Raw genomic sequence first — 19,530 nt, forward strand, 5'->3', positions numbered from 1 at the left:
TCCACAACCAGAAGAAGGATGAGAAAGTGAAGTAAGTTGTACTTTGCTTTGTTCAGTGAAGCTTCATTTCTAAATAAATAACTCTCTTGTGGTACTAAGATACTGTCTCTAAAAACATTTCAATAATTTGAGGGGTCGGGAAATGGCATGATCTGACCCTTGAAGTGGTGTGTTTTGTACCTGTAGTTGGTAATGGCTGGAGGTCCAGTACTGATTGCAGAAGTTTAAGTGATAACACAGTTTGGGCTAAAATGTGTTGAGCACATTCTCTGCAAAAGCACTGTTGTTGATAAGGTTTCTGGCTCAGCCTAAGGAACAGAGCTAATACACTGAAAAGTTGTTGAGAGAAAAGGGGCTATAAAATGTTTCAGATTCGGTCTTTGCAGAATCTTTTGCCAAATTTTTGTAATTTCATAAATCAAAGAATGTCAACAAAGATCAAAATTGAGGACGAGCAAGCCAGTTAGCTAACAAGAAAAGTGTGAATCTGTTCAGTAACATTCTCAGTGCTTCCAAGCTCGAAGGAGAAAGAAGGCATTTTTCTCAGTGGGAGTAATTTAAAGAAAGTGGGAAACAAGGATCAGTGTATCAGACGAGGCTTTCAGATCAATGTTGATAATAGCACAAATAAGAATGGAGTATGCTTTTTCTCTCTTGGCTCTATGCTTTCACCAACAAACACTCCATTTAAGATTTTTCTGCACAAGTATGTCAAAGATGATGTATGGCTGGTCCTTGTAATTTTTTATAATTTGTAAAGAGTTCAAGGTGACTATGAAAGCAGTAGAACAGCAGTACAAATTTACATTTCAGTTTTAATACAGTTAGGGATTCCCAAGGTAATAATTAATTTCATCTTTTTCATTTTCATACTGCAGCGTCTGGTAAGTGAATACCAGCTTACTGGTAAGTTCTAACTCCTCATTTTAGTGAGTGGTCTCTAGTCATGCAAACCATACCAGACAGGGGAAAGAAAGATTTCAGGGAATATATTTAATACATGAATTTGCCAGTGTACAGTGAAAATTAAAATACTGAATAATAGTCTTGAAATGTAAGTGTCCTTCTGCAATAGCAAAAAATGGTATTTTCTGCCTGCAAACTATAAATCTGTGGTGGATTAGGACAAGCTAACAATGAACATCTGGTAGACAGGTGTAATTTGTTTGCATCAGTGTTACTCATATCCCTGTTTGGTAGTCAAATCCCGTTTGGTTCAACAATGTTTTTAAAGTGTGGATTAATTCCCTAGGCAAATATCACATTATCTGTACAGACCTGGAGATATAAAGTATGTGCAGTGATACTTTAACAAAACTGAAATTGGTTCTTTACTTTTCTCAAAATATGCTTTTTTTGTTGTTGTTGTTAATGTATACCTGGTACAGAGGAAAAAGAAACACTATAATTTTTCAGAGTTTGTTGTAATTGAAATAGTTTTTCTTTGCCTTGTTGCATGGAGGAATAGCCACTGAGTGTCTCATTTGTGTCTCTCCAGGCTGTTACACTGTGCAGGGTCATAGATGCTGCTTTAAGGCATCATTCCTGCAAATGGTAGTTCAAGAGTGCATGCATACAGTATTAATGAAGGAATACCTCAGATGACTGCATAGGTTAGCAGATCTCCTTCTGTCCTTATGGCTGCTTGGGGCAGACATACATTTCCTGTTACATTTTCTGTTGAAGGGAATTGTTTCCTGCCATACCTCTACAAAGCTACAGTTTTGATTTAAAATGCTCTCAAGATTGGCTGTAATGGATTATATGGCATATTCTTCCAGAGAGGGGCAACTGGTCCTTCTGTGTGCTTAGCCTTGCCAAGACAGTAAGATTAGGCAGACTGGCAAGTGGGAGTCTGGGGACCAAAGGTGTTACTTTAGGCTACACGGGAAACAGCAGACATGGCAGATCAAGGTCATTCACTATTATTCTCCACTCAAAACAAAGATCCAAGGTAGGCATCGGGTAAACAATGTCAAGTCATACTTGACAGATAATTAACTTGCAGGATCATACAGGATGCAACAAATGACAGTCCATGAGGTTGCTGAATACAGCAGAGACTTGAAACAACAAGGAACAATATTGGCTGGTTTTGTACTATTCAGTGAGATTGGTGTTGCTCTCGAACCGTTCTTCTTAGCTATTTACTTAAAAGGTTTTGACCAAGAAATAAAAGATAAATTACGAGTACCTGAAATAGGAACCTACCTGATGTTCCCATGAGATTTATCAGACATTCTTCTGTAGTAAGAGAGCACCTGGGTTACTCTGTCCGGACAGCATCTGTTTTTCCACATGGGAGCTTTTGGTTTTGCCTCAGTCTTATTACACACACACGAAGCAAAAGTACTTGTTGATATGAGAGACAAGTTACTAATGATGATGCAAAGAGTGAGACAAGTCTATTGTTCTGCCCCTTCCTCAAAACATCTAACACACAACTCTGCTGCTGTCCATGACTTCCCTAAGAATCTCCACTGCAGTATTCATTTCTTCCATGCTGGTACCATGTTTAGAATGTGTTGAATTTCTTCCTGCTAATACTGTTTCTAAGTCTGAGAAGCAGAGAAAATGTACTAAGTCTGTTTATCTGCACGTGTTTCAAATGAAATTGTATTGAACTTATACAGAGGTCATACAGGAAATTAGAGATTACTTAGAATGAACATTAGTGTTTGTCAGAACTAAATGTAAGTCCACTTACTCCTTTTGCAGTGATATTTGTCAGAATTGTATCTTTTAAAAATAATACTGAAGGTCCAGTTTTCCCATGCTAGCTTTTTCTGACCCCATTAGCTCTTGGAAGAAGTCTTATAATTATAGAAAACTGTAATAGAAAGAAAAGATATGTGTATTGCATACTTCTGTTGCCAATGATTTCTTGGGATAAGATTTTTCTATTCTTGTTTCCTGTTGAATCCCTAGAAGAGTTCCAAGTGTGTGCTTCCCTTGTGACATAGGCTCAATCCTGTGGAAGTACTGAACATAATATATAGGTAGCTTAAGTACGTGGCATTTAATGCTTCTGATGAAAGAAAATTGGGAATGTGGTTGCATGTAAGGATGCCATTTTTAATCTCTAAGAGTCCCTGTAGGAGATTGTGTCTTCTGCAAGGTTGGAAACTGTTTCCAGATTGGATAAAATCATGAAACTCCAGGAAGGAGATGGACAGCAGTGGTCATATGCATGACCTACTGTATATATTCAAGGAAGCGATTTAGACAAGTGGTCTCCTGCTCCTCCAGTAGAACAAGTTGCCATTACGTGAGCAGCACTAACCAATTTGTATAATAATGAAGTATCAAGGTATTTAATTCAGAAGCAATTCTTGAGGAAGCTAACCAGGGATACTGAATTTTAGAGGACATACTTTATGCTATGCAAAGTCTGTGTTTCATGAATGGTAGTAACCAGCAATAACAAGAAGCCATTGATCTTTATGAGAAATTTAGGGGAAAATTCTGCATCCCTTTGCTGCATCTTCTGCCCATTCTATCAGCTCTATGTTGTGTATGTGTTGCATGTGCAATGGCAGGTGTGAGCAAAGTGGGGGCAGGATGGAGATAATAGCCTCTGCTAATCCCCCACTGGCACAGTGTCTATTAGGAGTCAGTGATGTAATTAGAGTTGAAACCCTGCTGTCTCTCATCCCTCAATGTCACATGGCCACAGTCTATCCAAGCATAACTTGTTCATCATGGAGAAACGTAGCCTGAACATAAATCTGGTCGTCTGGTGTCTTGTAGACTGGCTGGATACAACATTAAGATCTCAGCTCATTCCCCTACTCCCCTTTCAGATGTCAGTAGGAATATTGGCAGACCTGAGATGCCCATATCCAGGCATGGCTTCCAAGTACTACTTCTTCCTCATTTTAGAGAAGAGGGATATATGTTCTCTATAATTTGAGGTTCTCATAATTACACTCAAACTAGGCCATACAAATACTTTCTGCCTTCTTTGCTTTCTCCTGATTTGCTCACCAGCCTCCATAAAGTTTAAGTATTTTAAGTTCAGTTAGCTTCAAGCGTTTTGTCTCTGATTCGGGCTTTCCTTTCTGGAGAGCATCTGGAAGCATAGCCTTAGGAAGGCACTTTAATTTAAACTGTCTGTTACTAAGCAGACCCTCTGACATGTTAGTTGCATGAACATGATGATCACCCCTCTTGCAGCATTCTCCAACAGCCTTCTGCTGCCCTGAGTCTTGCTGCTGGTTGTCCTCCAAGTGACTGGTGTCCCAAATCCCCAAGCTGTACCAACCCGTGCTGCTGTGAGGGCTGCATAAAGACAGCAAGCTTCATGTCTGGCCTCACGTGTGGTGCTACAGATGGATTCAGCAAGCCAGTGGCAAAGGGTAGTGTTACAGGCAGCCACATCCAAAGGACTCTCCTTCACTGCACTGATAAATTCCACTCAGACAGCTGGCAGTTGATGCAAAACCGGGAGGAGCGGCTGGAACACCAGATGGGTGTGCTGCCATTCAGAGCAACCTAGACAGGCTATAAAAATGGGATGAGAGGAATCTCTTGAACTTCATTAAAGGGAAAGGCCAAATTCTGCACTAGGGGAGAAATAATAAACACAGCAGTGCAGGGTGAATCCCAGTTCTTGGGGGTTCCTGGTTGGCAGCAAGTTGCATATGGGCCAGCAATGTGTCCTTGAAGCAATGGAGGTAAATTGCATCCTGGTCTGCTTTAGGAAAATCGTCACCAGCAGCTTGAGGGATGTGATCCTTCCCTTCTGTTCAGCTCTAGTGAAACACATCTGCAGTGTTGGGTTCAGTTCTGAGCTCCCCAGTACAAGAAAGTCACAGACATCCTGGAGCAAGCCCAGCAAAGGCCCACAAAGATGATGAACTGAAGCATCTTTCTATGAAGACTAACTGAGAAAGCTGGGACTGTTCAGCCTGGAGCAGAAAAGGCTCAAGGGGGCATATCAGTGTGTGTACATACTGTAGAAGACAGGGCCAGACTCCTCTCAGTTCCCAGTGACAGAACAAAAGGCAATGAGCACAAATCGAAATAAAGGGAACTCCTTCTGAGAATAATAAAATTGTATTTTCTTTTCACTTTGAAGGTGACAGAGCAAAGCACTTGCACAGATTGCCCAAAAAGGTTGTGGAGTCTCCATCCCGGGAGATACTCAAAAGCTGTCCGGGCATGGTCCTGGACAGCTGGCTCTAGGTGGGCCTGTGTTGAGCAGGGGTGTTGGAGCAGTTGACCTCCAGAAGTGACTTCCAACCTCAGCCATTGTGGGATTCTGTGAAATGTTTACTACACTCCAGTAATCTCACACAGTTATACAAATAGGTGCACTTTTCTCTCTGCCCTCAAAGGGAATCTGAGATCTCCATGTTACGTCTTCACAGTGAGATTTTTCAGAAGGTAAAGTTCCAAACTCTAAGTCCATGAGTCATGGAAACATTGATTTTGAAAGGTTTGTATTTTACCCCGTTTAAAAGTTGTCTGCAGTTACAATTACTTTTTGCTTGCCATCAGAATTGTTTTGGTTTTTTGCTCAAATTGAAAATATGTTTGTGTTTTCAAAACAAATGTCATTGTGGAAAAAGAACCAAACCTTGCCAATTTTTTTCACAGCAGGAATGTTTTCACTGGCTGGATCTGGTAAACCACTTCTGAAGAGAAAATTTCATTCCAACACATACATGTATACACACACACACATGTATTCGAATGTCCACGTATTTTGCTTTAAATTCGGGCTATGTTAAGTATTCCTGTGGAACACGTTCAGGTCAGGTGTGATCAATACAGCTTGGGTAATATGTTGCTAGTATCTCTCTGCTTTGAAACAAACCATCTGTCAGTAAATATTTCTTACTACCAAGTCCCCCAGTCACACTGAAACCTGGGTTCTCATCTGAGTATACAAGTATATCGAGTTTTTCTCTGATATATAGAACAGAATTATATTGTATATCTTAACTGCTATTTTATTATTTCACATCAAATCTTTTGAAGTAATGAATATTTTCTGAGATAGTATTTCACTCAGGAGAGAGAAATCATGTTCCAGCTTTTCCTTCTTGACCAATAGACACTGAATCAGTCTGAAGAGTAGAAGATCTTATAGGCTGTGTTAATTAAGTCTGTAACATAATACGAACTTTTATTCAGGAAATTCTGTGAGTTCAGAAGTATGGCACTGGTAGACAAGCTCTGCAGTGGATTTTAATACAATCTTTTTATATCAAATGTATAATATAATTTTATATGGAGTTTACATGCCACGTCCTCTTTTTCTTTGCAGGGTATATACCCAGTTACTTAGACAAGGATGAGCTATGTGTAGTATGTGGGGACAAAGCCACCGGATATCATTATCGCTGCATCACTTGTGAAGGTTGCAAGGTAAATGGCACAGTGGGAAAGTGGGAATCAGAAATAGCTCTCCTCCATTATACAGACTTCCTGAACTGTGCTGTCAAATCAAATAAAGACAGATTAGAAGCTAACAAGAACATCCAGTACTGATGATAAGCCGTAGCTGGCCGTGCTGCTGCTCTTCATATGCATAAGGAATATAGTTGGTTTTTGCCGTGTTTGCTTCTGAAAAGAAAACAAGAAATTTAGAGTGTTGTTGTTGCTGTTTAACAGTTAGCTTTTGAATTTCCATTTTTTAACGTTTCTTTAGTCATATTCTCAGCCAGAGTACATCAGCATGTTCCCAGCAACTCCACTGAAGCTGTTTATGCAATAGCTGAGGTTCTGCTTATGGCCATGAAGAGTCTGTAGTGATTAGCAGTGTTCCAGTGCCTCTCATCATCCCCGTGAAGAAGCAAAAATCAAAATCCCTTCCACGTACCCATACTACTTTGGGAAGCATTGACACCCAACCAAAATAATTTCAAAAAGATTTTGACTTCTTTAACTTAAGCATATTGAAATGTGCTTTCAGCCCTAAAATGCATCTCCAAGACTACATGGAAAATTAAATTAAAAAGGAGGTTGCTTTGGGCAAGTAAATAAAAAAATTGAGTAACAGAATCAGGCACATCTTACATGATTTCACTGCCATGAATTTGCCTGAATAGCTTGAGATTCTGTAAGAATGCTATTCTGTCCTGCAGAAAATAAAAAAATACTGTTTTTCTAAATGAATGGGACCACACATGTCTTGGACCAGTGTCATGAGACTAAGCCACAAAAGTCTCATTCTGTTCATCCACAAAGTCTGGAACATTTCGATCTGAGATTTTGGGTTTGGATTGGCTTTAGAGCCCCTCATCACAGTACAACACATTGTGTTGAAGTTGTTCTTTTGGTTGTACATCATTGCCCTAAGTTATATTTATGAAATTCACAGAGACCTAAATAGCCTATGTATAGCAGATCCATGATAATATTCATAATGGTTTTATACATACATACAATGTATGAAAAAAATACTTGTATCTTTAAAAAGAGTAGTGGAGCTGCACAAGTGATTCTTACACATTTGCGTCCCGTATACCAGATGATAACAATACATAACATGTATGAATGCAACTTAATTCAGATATAATGGGACATAAGCAGCAGTGTGGCATTATGAAATATACTTAGCTCCCAGCTGAACAGCTGTATCTCTTGCTGGCTTTCCTGCTAAGGTTTTTGTTATTTCAACTCAAGTAGTTAGTTTTATGCCTACCAGCTATTTTAGAGACATAGCATACAAATCTGCCTTTATCTTCAGATGCAGTTCTTCTGTCTGATGTACAATTTAAAATAATGCTTATGTGCATAAGGAACTGAACTAACAATTTGCAAAAAGTAATTAATTTCTTGGGGGAGCTGCATACACATTTCAAGTTGTATGATTTATCAGCAAAGTTATATATTTTATCAATACACAATATATATAATCAATTTTCAATTAATTTGTCATTTACTCGTTGCTTCTACTCAAAGTCACTTTAGTTTTGTAACAAGAATAATCAGGGCTGACAGCCAAAGATTTGCTTTGGCAAGTGCTTTTGTGAACAAAGCATCCTCACATGTGATTTCTGAAGAGTCAATGGCGAGGGATTGAAACACAAATGAACAGTGAGTTCTGACATCACTGATATGTTTTTCCAGACTTTACCCATTGCACCTACTGCTATATAGGTGCGTAGCAAAGGAGTTTAGGAAGAGTTACTGCCTACAATATAATGTGCTTTCTTTTATTGATGAAAATAACACTTCTGTGGTGAAGTGTTTGGACAGATACAGAGAGCAGCTTCTTTAACTCATTGTGTCTAGAGATGAACGAAGAAGGTGTTTTGCAAAAAAGTTTCTGAGAAATGCAAAGAAACGAGAAGGTGAAATGGGCTGTCCCAACGCAGGTGATGGAGAGCTTTGCCATCATAAAGCTACAGCTACATTAAATCCTGTGCAAGGTTTGGAAAACAGAAGCTCACTTGCTGAGATTCATTAGAGATTTTTCCATCTCTTGCAGTAACTATTGATAACCCTGTGACCCTGGTTGTCTACAGGTCTTCAAGGAGGAGAGAGGCAGATCCTGTCTCTAGGAATTCGTCACAGGGTTGAGAACAGAACCAAAAATGGGTGTTCAGTAGATGAGAGTTTGAGACTTATTCCAAACCCCACATAAGGATATCTTGCCCATCATTTCCTGGATTTTATCTCAACACAACTGGTCCCAGTCTTGCAAAGGCTCTCACACAAGCTTTATGCCACTCAGTTTAATTAACATTTCAGATCTTAACATAATTAAGGAAGAAAGAGTTGTACTTTTAGCTCAAGCTGAATCTTGTAAGATAAAACTCTAATGAGGACAAGGCTCTTTATTGTCTTCACAGGAGTTAGGAGTACAAGCTGAAATACAGACTTATCTGTGCATGTTAATTCAACATTCTATTTTAAAAGAAATTGCACACTGCTGTAAGATTTTACTGGGTGTTATTTAACATGATTTAAAAACAGACCTTTCACCTACTGAAGTGAAGAGACTATTCATTAGATAAAATCCCAGCTGAAGAGATTATTCATAAGGTAAAATCTCACTTGAATTTTGCCATTTTTTTGACTGAAACCAAAGCCGTTCTCAGCAGCCTCAGTCAAACAGGACCAGGGTATCAGTGTGTTCTCTGTATCAAGGTGATCCCACGCTGCATTGCTGAATGTAGACAGTCTCAAATAATGATGAAACTTGATATTTAAGTGAAGTCTAAATTTCTTGCTTTACAGCCTATCTTGTTCGTATCTTGCAGTCTTGGGGAGTTTATCCAGCCCTTGCAAAAGTCAGTGAGAAAAGTCTGAGTTGAAATTATTACTGAGATTATGTCCATAATGTTCAGAGATAAATTTTAGCTGATTTCTTTACCTACAACGAGGCTTTATGGGGTGTGTAAATGAGTGAATTCAGTGGAGTTGCATTAGTTCATGTGGTCTTAGGATCTGTTTAAATTTGCAATATATATCTGTATTATGATAAATTAGATAGATAGATAGATAGATAGATAGATAGATAGATAGATAGATACAGAGAGGAATCTTTGGTCGTGACGGGGCTTTTGAAATTCTGTGGTAAATACAAATTAAATCTGCTTATCAGAAATAATTTATAAATTAGGGATCCACTGTTGTCAAAGATTGCGTAGACTGTATTTGCAAAATCTTTGTCTTGCCCAGATTTGGTTGGTTCGTTGGTTGGTTATTTGGCTTTTATGGAAAGAAAGGAGTAGAACTGTTTGTGCTCAATCCTTTAATAGCACAAACACACCACCATTCTTACTATCTGCAGAAGCTGCTCTTTAATTAAAACTATGTGTATGCCTTTTAATATCCTTCAAGATGATTACAGAATTTGGAAAGGGGCTCAAAATAAAATACTACATATACAAAAAAAATTTAATGCAGTAAAACTAAGACTATGAGAAGACATGTACACAGTATTTGTGCCTCAAGACAGCATTACTTACACCTGTACTTACCTAAGATGTCTATGTGTTTTTAATTTTTAAGGAAAATCAAGAGAAATGCTACACACTATAAAACAGATTTGAGAGTTTTGAGAGTTTCAGGGAATTAAGTGTGTTATCTTGCATACTTAGGTACATGTCTAACAAACCAAAGCAGCTCCCAATTTTTAAAAATTGCTCAGTGCTAATGTTTTCCAATGTATTTATGTCTTGCACTTAGGGTTTTTTTAGAAGAACCATTCAAAAGAACCTCCATCCAACCTATTCCTGTAAATATGAAGGAAAATGTGTGATAGACAAAGTAACAAGAAATCAGTGCCAGGAATGTCGCTTCAAAAAATGTATCTTTGTTGGCATGGCAACAGATTGTAAGTATATTTTCCTGGTTTTCTTTCTTTTATCTTTTTTTTTCAGTGTTTGTGTTTGCTTAAAGTATGTTGATTGATGAAGCTTGTTAAAGTAAAGTAGAACTGTGAGCACTTTCCTGGTTTTAATAACTGGTGCCAGGGAATTGCACTCACTGCATTAAGCCACTTTCATAGGACTATGAAATTTTTTGTTTATCCTTCATCAGGCTGCACCTTCTCCTGGCCTTATCAAGCTGAGTAACAGTAGGAATGTTCACTCTTTGGAGGAGAGGAGGGAGAAATGCATCTGGATGGACACTTTGCTTGAGATAAAAACATCTTGTTTAGAAAATTCTGGAGGATGTGAAATTGAATGTCATTGTATGAGTCATCCTGCAGTTGTTTGTTTTATTTTTAGCCCTGAAGAAGTTATCTGCTGCAAAGATTTTGACTATCATTCTAAAGAACTAGAAAATATGGCTGTAAGATTAACCCTTAGGGGTCTTCTTTTCCTGCCATTGCACAAGGATTTACACCAATAACTTCAATTACTACAAATGGGAGGAAGTCACACAAAACCCCCAGTAGTCACATAAATCCCCTTGTGCCTTCCTGGTTGTTGCCAGTATAATCCTTTGCAGAAGAAGCGATAGGAAAACAGGCCCAGTAAACAACAGAAAAATTGTCTAACTTAGTATTTTCATTGTTAATATAATGTATAACTGTGGCTTCTGTCTAGAGGGAAATAGAATAAAGGAGACAATTTCATTGTGGCCAGGTGGACCTTCAGGAGATGCGCTGGATACCATTGAAGTGGTGAGCAGAGCAGCCCTGGGGCCTGTGCATCTGGGGTCACTGGAAGTAATAGGACTCTACAGGAACACCATGTAGCCATTTTTGGGGATTAGGGAAAGAGCCAAAGGCAGGTTGATCTGATTGTGTCATGATTCAGGTAGATGAGCCTTCTGTAAATAAGCACTCCCACTTTCTTCAGTCCATGTTACCTTCTTCTGGCTTCCAAGAAAGTGTTCTGCACTTCAGAGCAGTGAGTGTGAGTGTGCTGGTACGACTTTAAAGAAAACAGAAGTGCATCTTTCCCAACATGGATTACTTCAAGTCCAAGGTATAGGAGCACTTTGACACCTCACAAAGTTTTGCATTTTAGTTTTATTGGTGGAATACCCTGAGGGCAATGGCAGTATACAAAGCATTACCAGGAAGGTGAGTCATTCTTTGTATCCAGGCTTCTGAGATAATGAAGTTTGAAGGGAGAAATAAGAGAACTGTCTCAACTGTGGGTCTTGCCAAGGTACTTCCTTACTGATTAGTTAAGGTGTTTGTGACCAACTGGTACCTCAGGCACAGAAAAGACCAAAGTTCTGACAACCTTAACAGCTTCCTGCCATTTTTGTATGTTTTTTCCCCTTCTAGTGGTGTTGGATGACAGTAAGAGGTTGGCAAAAAGGAAGCTGATAGAAGAAAATCGGGAGAAGAGACGTCGGGAAGAGCTGCAGAAAACCATTGGGCACAAACCAGAGCCAACAGATGAGGAATGGGAGCTCATCAAAATTGTTACTGAAGCACATGTGGCCACCAATGCACAAGGAAGCCACTGGAAGCAGAAAAGGAAATTTCTGGTAAGGGCTGTTGCCTTGTATGCTGCTCTTGGAGCCACGTTCTGTTCTTTCTTCTGCCTTCCCAGCATTGCTACCCCAAAGAGATTTTATCTGCCAGTGTACTGATGTTTATGGGAAAAGGATGATTTTATGTAGTTATTACTTCCTTTTTCATGCCTGAACCTCAGTGTTTGATCAGACCATGTATTTCAAAAGATAAAGAGCATGTTGCTATGTTAAGGCTTACTCAGCTAGATACTTTTATTGTGCTATGATAAGAAAAAGTTGAAAAATTGTTTCGCTCCTGATTAAGAACAAAAGCAGTCTATAATGCATACTGTATCTTTTAAAATATATTCTGTCTAGGGATAGTTGTCTTTATTAGGAACTATCATAAAACATTGAAAGTGTTAGAACAATATAAAGTTCTAGATGAAAGCTGGTATTTTTTGTTAATAATGCATGGGTTTTGCTTCTTTTGGTTAATGGTGAATACATTAATGAAAATAAATTAGGCAAAGAAAATTAATTTCTGTGGGAACAGGATGATACATACACTATGCCATTGGGATTTCAGCCTAGAAAACAACTTACATTTTCATCCTATAACTAAGGATCAGAAAATAAATGGCGATTTGTGATGTTCAACCTTAAAAAAGGATTTATTTGATTTTTCTAAATCAATTTTTAAAGGAAATAAGTGCAGAATGCAAAATGCTTACACAGCACAAAAAAGGGATTATAGACTGCATTTCAGGAATACACAGGGGCCTTTAACAGTCTCTGTATACCAAATCAGATAGAACACACTCATCCTTTTGCAAGCCTAGGCTCCTACTGCATAATTTGCCATGGGAATGTCAACTCACTATTGAAATGCTGAGAGGAATTATGTATTCAAAGCAGCTGATCTCTTTTATAATGTTGGGGTTTTTTTTAATTCCAGTGACACCATCTAAATTTCTATGTGAATGATGTGTGTTCATAGTACTCTACAGTCAGGAAACCACAGCCAGTTGTCACTGGCAAGAAGCAAGAGAGCATTTTTCAGGGGTGTTGCAGAGCAAGGTTTGTGGTGCTGGTTTGAGCAGATCAAGAAGCAGCTGAAGTAGTCCTTTTGGTTGCTTCGACAGGAGTGCTGTTCTTTGGGTGTCACCTGGTTTGGGATAAAGCCTGGGTAGCTCAAGGTTGGGGCTGGGAATGAGCTGTTGAAGAGCAGGAGAAGATGACAGCCTGCCCCAGGAGCTATGGATCTACCCTTATGCAGCTGAGGCTGGTTCTTTGACAACAGGAACTTCATGGAGGTCCTGACCTCTTCTCCTGTTGAGTTAGGTGGCAAGGGCTCCCCTCCCATGTGTTAGCTTTATATGGCTCTGACTTCTTTTGCTTTTCCCAAGAAAATGCTGTGCTCTCTTTTTCTCCATAACAATGGTTTGCGTGGGTTTAAGCATTTGGTCTTTTTGCTTGGAAGTGGTGAAGGTTGTTTATCATGAGCACACAGACAATGCGGTTTAGTTACCCAAGAGTCAGGGAGGGAGAGAGTCTAGAAATTAGTTTATTTGAGTTTTTTAGTAGAAACCATCAGATAATTGAGCCCAGTCCTCTTCATTGTTCCTTTGCAATTCATGCTTGCTTTATTAACACATTGCTGAGTTTTTTCTTGTATGAAGTTAGATTTGGATTCACATTGGTGACAGAGCTGTGGAAGGATCTTTTATGATGTGTTTCTTTTAAAAAGTAGTTGAACACAAGTTTTTATTACAGACAGTACTTTCAGCACCTCCCCTGTTTAAGTGTCTCATATAAATGCCATGGGGCCCATCAGTCTTAAAGGTCTACTTCTCTGGATTTTTTCTGTTTTTTAATGTGAACAGAATGAAACCTCTGTGTGGTGGTTGGTAGGTCTTTTGTAACTGCAAAGCCACACTTAACAAACAAAACAGCTTTGATATGCCTGTTTTTAAAATACATGGTAACATTGACCAGCTGCATAAAAACCAGATGAACAAGTTCAAGTGCAGTTGGAATAAAAAAACACTCATTACAGATCCTACTTGAAACTTTTAAATTGTATATCCCTAATGAAATCCTCAAAATATGATTTTTTTCTCATTTGAAGAAGCCTTGAGCTGAAGTCATGCAACAGGCGGTTTTCAACCAAAATTTTACCCAGATGAGTTCAAATTCTATTTGCATTATCCAGGCCACCTTTAGGTTAGCTGGTTCTTGCTCATAAGTTGTTTTACCTTGCACATAAGTTATTTTAGCCTTTTGGAAACTGGCCTTGGCAATTGCCTGGGGGGGGCCCTGTGATACGAGGCAATCTGTTCTGGGGAGACTTTCAGAGCTTTGAATAGGTGATAGAGCCTAATTCTACAAAGCTTGCAGCATCTTCTCAGGGGTAACATGTCTCCTTAACTCTCTTTGCTTTTAGAGAAACTTGAGAGCTTTCAGCACCTGTAAGGAAAAACATGCCTATGTTTTTAAGCAAAAGATGCATGTCCTTCACCCATAAAGTACACAGATACAGACACAAAGAAGAAACAGTGTGTGCACAACAGTCCAGCTGCCTACAAAGGATGGGTAGCAGCATACCAGTCACCCATTTCTCTGTGCAGTCACCTCTTTCACCAATCCCTTACAAATAAATTCTCATTTTGTGATGTAATGGACTTTACTTATAAAGAAAATAGTGTTGCTTTGTATTTTAGCATATCTTCCGTCACTGAGCAGGACTTTTTAGAGTATAAAACAGATTTTTTAGAGTATAAGACAGATTGCTCCTTTAAATATCTTTGTTTATATCCTTAGCCAGAAGATATTGGGCAGGCACCAATAGTTAATGCCCCAGAAGGTGGGAAAGTGGATTTAGAAGCCTTCAGCCAGTTTACAAAAATTATCACACCAGCGATTACAAGAGTGGTGGATTTTGCCAAAAAGTTGCCTATGTTTTGTGAGGTAAGAAGACTTTCTTGCACTCCTCATTTATATGCCTGTTGTTAAAAACTCAAAATACTCTGGCATGGAACTTTAAAATTCAATGTGTCTAAACTTAAAAAATTAAAGACACTCAAAATTGATGAGACTAGAATCATCTGGACTCTCATGAGTTTTCTTTTTCCTGTGATTACTGAAATCCTGAGTTTGTTAATCTGGAAGTCATCGTGGTTCATTAGGGACTCAGATGTGTCTTTAGAGGTGGCCTTGAACAAAGAAAATGAACAGAAAGATACTGTCTAGAAGCATCGCTGATATGTTTCATAAAACTTTCCAGCACACAGTTCCCTACGTATCTTCCAGTTCCTTGGAAGGTACAGTATTGTAGAGGTGGGTCTATGCAGTAAAAAATCCTTCAAATTCAGGAAAGCACCCCTATCCAGGAGTGGCACTTGCCTCATTGGGTTCCCTAGGCATGCTTTTCCTGAATGGGGAGGTTGTGCACAAAGAAGTCTGTGAAAATAATGGATTGTCATTCCAGGTAGATACTCACATGTAAATATATAGTAAATAGACTCAAAGGCTTGGTTGCACATTAGAAATGCAGAGGCCTTAGGCTGATCTCATTTGTACCAAGGTATCATTTTTATTGAAGGACCAGATGCAATGGTTGATTCGCGGCACCAAGGCTAGAAGATCTGCGCAGCTATCAGCTTTCGTCACTCTCTGGCCCTTGACACCCCAATTTAAGAAATTATATCAGAACTGCAGCTTGAAATAATATTTCAGTCTTAATAATCTAAATAATTTTCATAGAATCATAGAATGGTTTGGGTTGGAAGGGACTTTAGAGATCACCTGGTTCCAACACCCCTGCCATCAGCAGGAACACCTCCCATTGCACGCTTTGAGGTCAACACCCTACCAGGAAGGAAGGGTAAGGCAGCAATTACTTTCTACTCTGCTGTGGCTGGCAGCTTTTCTTTAAGGTCAGTCAGGGAGAGCTATGTATGTCCTCTGGCACATACAGAACAAGAAGAGGTAAATATCAATAGTTGTCATAGTGTAAATATCTCACCCTGGTCAGCCTCTACATTGGCGCCATCAAGTCAAGGAAGCATGAAATAGTAGCCAAGCATGAAGATTTTAAAATACAAGGAATATGTCCATAGATCATGAGGCCCCTGCAGCATTTAGCATCTGAGGGAATCTGTCTCCTCTGATCTGGCACTTGTTGGTGGGAAATTGCAGTGACATACCAAGGTAGTCTTTTTAATTTAGAAAGCTTTGCCAGTCACACACAGACTTCAGTGCCCATCTGACATCTCCTACCCCTCCTGGCTACCATGGGCCCACTTGTGTCAGAGCTAGGCAGGAAGCATGGATGAAGAAGTCAAGGCATCACTAAGCATGACCTCTGTATGTTATGTGGCTCAGCTGGACAGGCTTTGTTTTCAGCTGAGCCACTGTGTAAACCTGACACCTGCCCATATACAGCAAGATCTGATGGCAGGGTGAGGGACAGCTCATGAACACAAAGGAGTAGGACAGCTGTCCTCCAAGTTGTCACATAGCACTTGCTGTAGCATGAAGAAAATGACAAATGTTTGCTCCTTTTTGAAGGGGTACCCTCCTGTTTACTTTGTTTCCATTATGATTTTTAACCCATATCTTTATGGGTTAAAAATCATACTCTGTGGGCTGTGGATTTTTTTATGAGAAAAACCCCTCATTTTTTCCATAGGACCTGCAGAGCATTTAAACATTAACTCAGTTCATAATTCCAGAAGCTGTCTGAGAATGTAGTAAATCTCTGTGAAAGGGGGACATGACAAGGAACATCCATGGCCACTTACATTTTCATGGCTATTATTCCTTCTTTTTCACATCTTTGGACACATGCAGAAGCCAGCAAAGCACTGTGAGTGCCCAGCTTAGTTTGTGTGCATCCATTGGCCCCTGCCTCAAAACAAGAATCCAGTCCCAGAGTAATCAAAGTATAAGAAAAACTTCATTTACTTCTCAGCATTTCTGCTGTTGTTTCCTTCCTGCTTTTCTTTCTGCTTAGAAGATGAAGATTGAGGAGCATGTAATAAGTTTCATGTGAGTTTCAAATGTCAAGGCTGCAGAGGTTCCACAGTGGATGAAGCTGTGTAAACACCCTTGGAGTTAGCTCAGCTCAGCTGAGTTCCACGGTGCTGCATTGCACATGTGTCCTGCAGAGGTGAGCACCTCAGGTTCCTGCCTTGTGCTTTTGCTCCCTGCAGAGAGAGAGGAAAGGACAACACATGGCAGAGTTTCAGTCACATTTGTTGACCCCACTTCTGGAAGATGGTCTTGTAGCAACACTCAGGTGATGAGTGTAGGTAGCATTAAAACCTGCACAGTTGAGAGTAGAACTGATGTTCAAGCCTCCTTCCTCTGGTAACTCCTGCTACTGGCTGGTAAGACCTGAGGCCTGGCATCTGTGAAACAGGTGTCTCATGTATCCTTCAGAATTAGGGAAGCAGGTGAAGGATAGGCATAGTCAGACCACCACTATCATAAAGAAGTTTTAAGAAGGATCAAGTAGAAAGAGAAATCCTCATTCACTTAATGGTTCACTAATAAAACAGCTGACGCATCACAAAATATCTTCTCTACTGTTTTTTGTTTCTTTTCTACTATTCTTCCTTCTGTTTAGAGGTTTGAAATTTTTTTCATTTCTTTTCTTCTCCCTTCTCTCTTCCTTTCTTTCATGTCCCTTTTTTCACTGCCATTGCTTATTCCAGTATCTCTTCATGGTTCCTCTCACACATCTGTTCTCGTTTTAAATTTTTTTAACTCTGTTTCTTTCCCTCCTTCAGTCTCTGCTGCCAAACAGTGGGATTGTCGTTGTGTAGCGAGACTGCTGCTGTGCCTGTGCAGTCTCCCCCACACTGCTGCTGAGCTGAGGGTCATCTGTAGGGAAACTGATTTGCCCTGAACAGGACAAATCAATTTTCTTGTGTATCAAGAGCTTCACACCTGAAGCTGGCATTGCTGGAAAAGTAGCTGTATGACTCAACTCCTTTTCCTGACCATGGCTAGCTTTGTGCTTAAAACTCTTCTCTAACAGGGAACAGCTTTCCACTTGCATTAGGTAACTCTGCATCTTTTCCCACCAAATCAATGCACTTGCTTTGCAAGTACACCGTTGCCATGTAAACCTATAGTTCATGGGGGTTTCATTTTGAATTGCGAAAGAGGTAAATATAATAATTTTATATAAATCAAAAATAAATGGCTTTTTCCCTCCTTTCAAGCCAAGTAGAAGTGTGTTTCTCTTTTATATGTGGGACCCTTGATGTTCACGTATGTGAACAATCTCAAAACTGTCTTAGTGGGTTTTGTTATCATTGAATTACCTATGAAAACATAAAGGCATGCCTTATAGAATGTTCTGCTCATGTGTCAGCATCCTGGTTGTACTCTGTAAATACAGAACCTACATCTAACAATTTGGACAGCTTGCTTTTGTTAATGCCGTGGAAAAGACACGTGCCCTGAAGATCACAGCTTATACACCAGCATAAAAGCTGTAGCTATATCATAGATTTTCTGCCTGTCCAGCAATAATGTAGCGAGCTCAGGGAGAACAGCTTTACTAGATTAAGTAAGATTAATTAAATAATTAAGTAGATTAATTTATTATGGATTCATAAATTTCCTGTTGTTAAAATGGGCGGTGAGAATTACTGCTCCACCAGTTGAGGTATATCCTCTAGATATAAACATTTATTTAATTCCTTTTATTTAAAATACAGTCCACTCTTACAGACCCTCTCAAATGTCTTTCTTTTCCTCTGGTCAGGTAAGAAATAAGTATGGCTGGTAGTGAATTTAACTGGGATGGCTGAGGTCTGTACCAGCCCCAATTATAGTTTATTCTGCTGTGATAAGTTGTAAGCTGAGGGAGCCAACAGCTGTGTCATTGCTAGATTTCCTAAGGGTGTGTGGGGATGCTAACCAGGGAATGTTAACCTGCTGGCAGTTCCTGAAGGCAGGAACACAGATCCGGGGGGTTTGTGCAGTGCAGTCAGTGAGCAGCGTGCTTGGAGGGGAGCTGCACCCTGCGGGGCAGCGTCCTGGGCTGTGAACCACCGCTTCATGCTCCTGGATTTATTGTAGTTGTAAAAGACACACAGTTTGACAAACATGATTTTTTTCTTTGCCATTTATAATTTCTGCAGCTGCCATGTGAAGACCAGATCATCCTTCTGAAAGGCTGCTGTATGGAGATCATGTCCCTCCGAGCAGCAGTTCGCTATGATCCCGAGAGTGAGACTTTAACACTAAATGGGGAGATGGCGGTTACAAGGGGCCAGCTAAAAAACGGGGGTCTTGGCGTAGTGTCTGATGCCATTTTTGACCTGGGCATGTCTCTTTCTTCATTTAACCTGGATGACACCGAGGTTGCCCTTCTTCAGGCTGTTCTGCTCATGTCATCAGGTAAGAACAGAAATATATTGGGATCCCAATCATTTTTAAACTCTTTGGTCTTTGTCACAAGCTTCTTCGTAAAAGAAATAAGATATGTTAGATCTTGTAGTGCTGACTAGAGTAATGTGGGAGAAATTTTCTCTCAAAACCCCAGTGCAGCTTAGACTTTTTTTGGTGAGCAGTGGGAAAAAAATTCAGAGTGTTCAAAGAGATGGACTCAAAAGTGGTTTTGGTAACACA

General features: G+C 39.6%; 1 protein-coding gene across 12 annotated transcripts in view; it reads left to right on the forward strand.

Moving 5' to 3' along the window:
* Positions 1 to 19,530, forward strand: part of THRB (thyroid hormone receptor beta) — a 157,333-nt gene that overhangs the window by 131,204 nt on the left and 6,599 nt on the right. For 11 of the 12 annotated variants that reach the window (XM_039571677.1, XM_039571671.1, XM_039571661.1 and 8 more), the window contains 5 exons: positions 6,275 to 6,375; positions 10,150 to 10,297; positions 11,708 to 11,913; positions 14,704 to 14,850; positions 19,041 to 19,299. In XM_039571677.1, coding sequence (XP_039427611.1) covers positions 6,275 to 6,375; positions 10,150 to 10,297; positions 11,708 to 11,913; positions 14,704 to 14,850; positions 19,041 to 19,299 — 861 coding nt within the window. The remainder of the gene's footprint in view (positions 1 to 6,274; positions 6,376 to 10,149; positions 10,298 to 11,707; positions 11,914 to 14,703; positions 14,851 to 19,040; positions 19,300 to 19,530) is intronic. The other variant, XM_019285659.3, reaches the window with a different exon arrangement.

This window comes from Corvus cornix, chromosome 2, assembly GCF_000738735.6.
Source record: "Corvus cornix cornix isolate S_Up_H32 chromosome 2, ASM73873v5, whole genome shotgun sequence".
In the NCBI taxonomy this organism is placed as follows: Eukaryota; Metazoa; Chordata; class Aves; order Passeriformes; family Corvidae; genus Corvus; species Corvus cornix.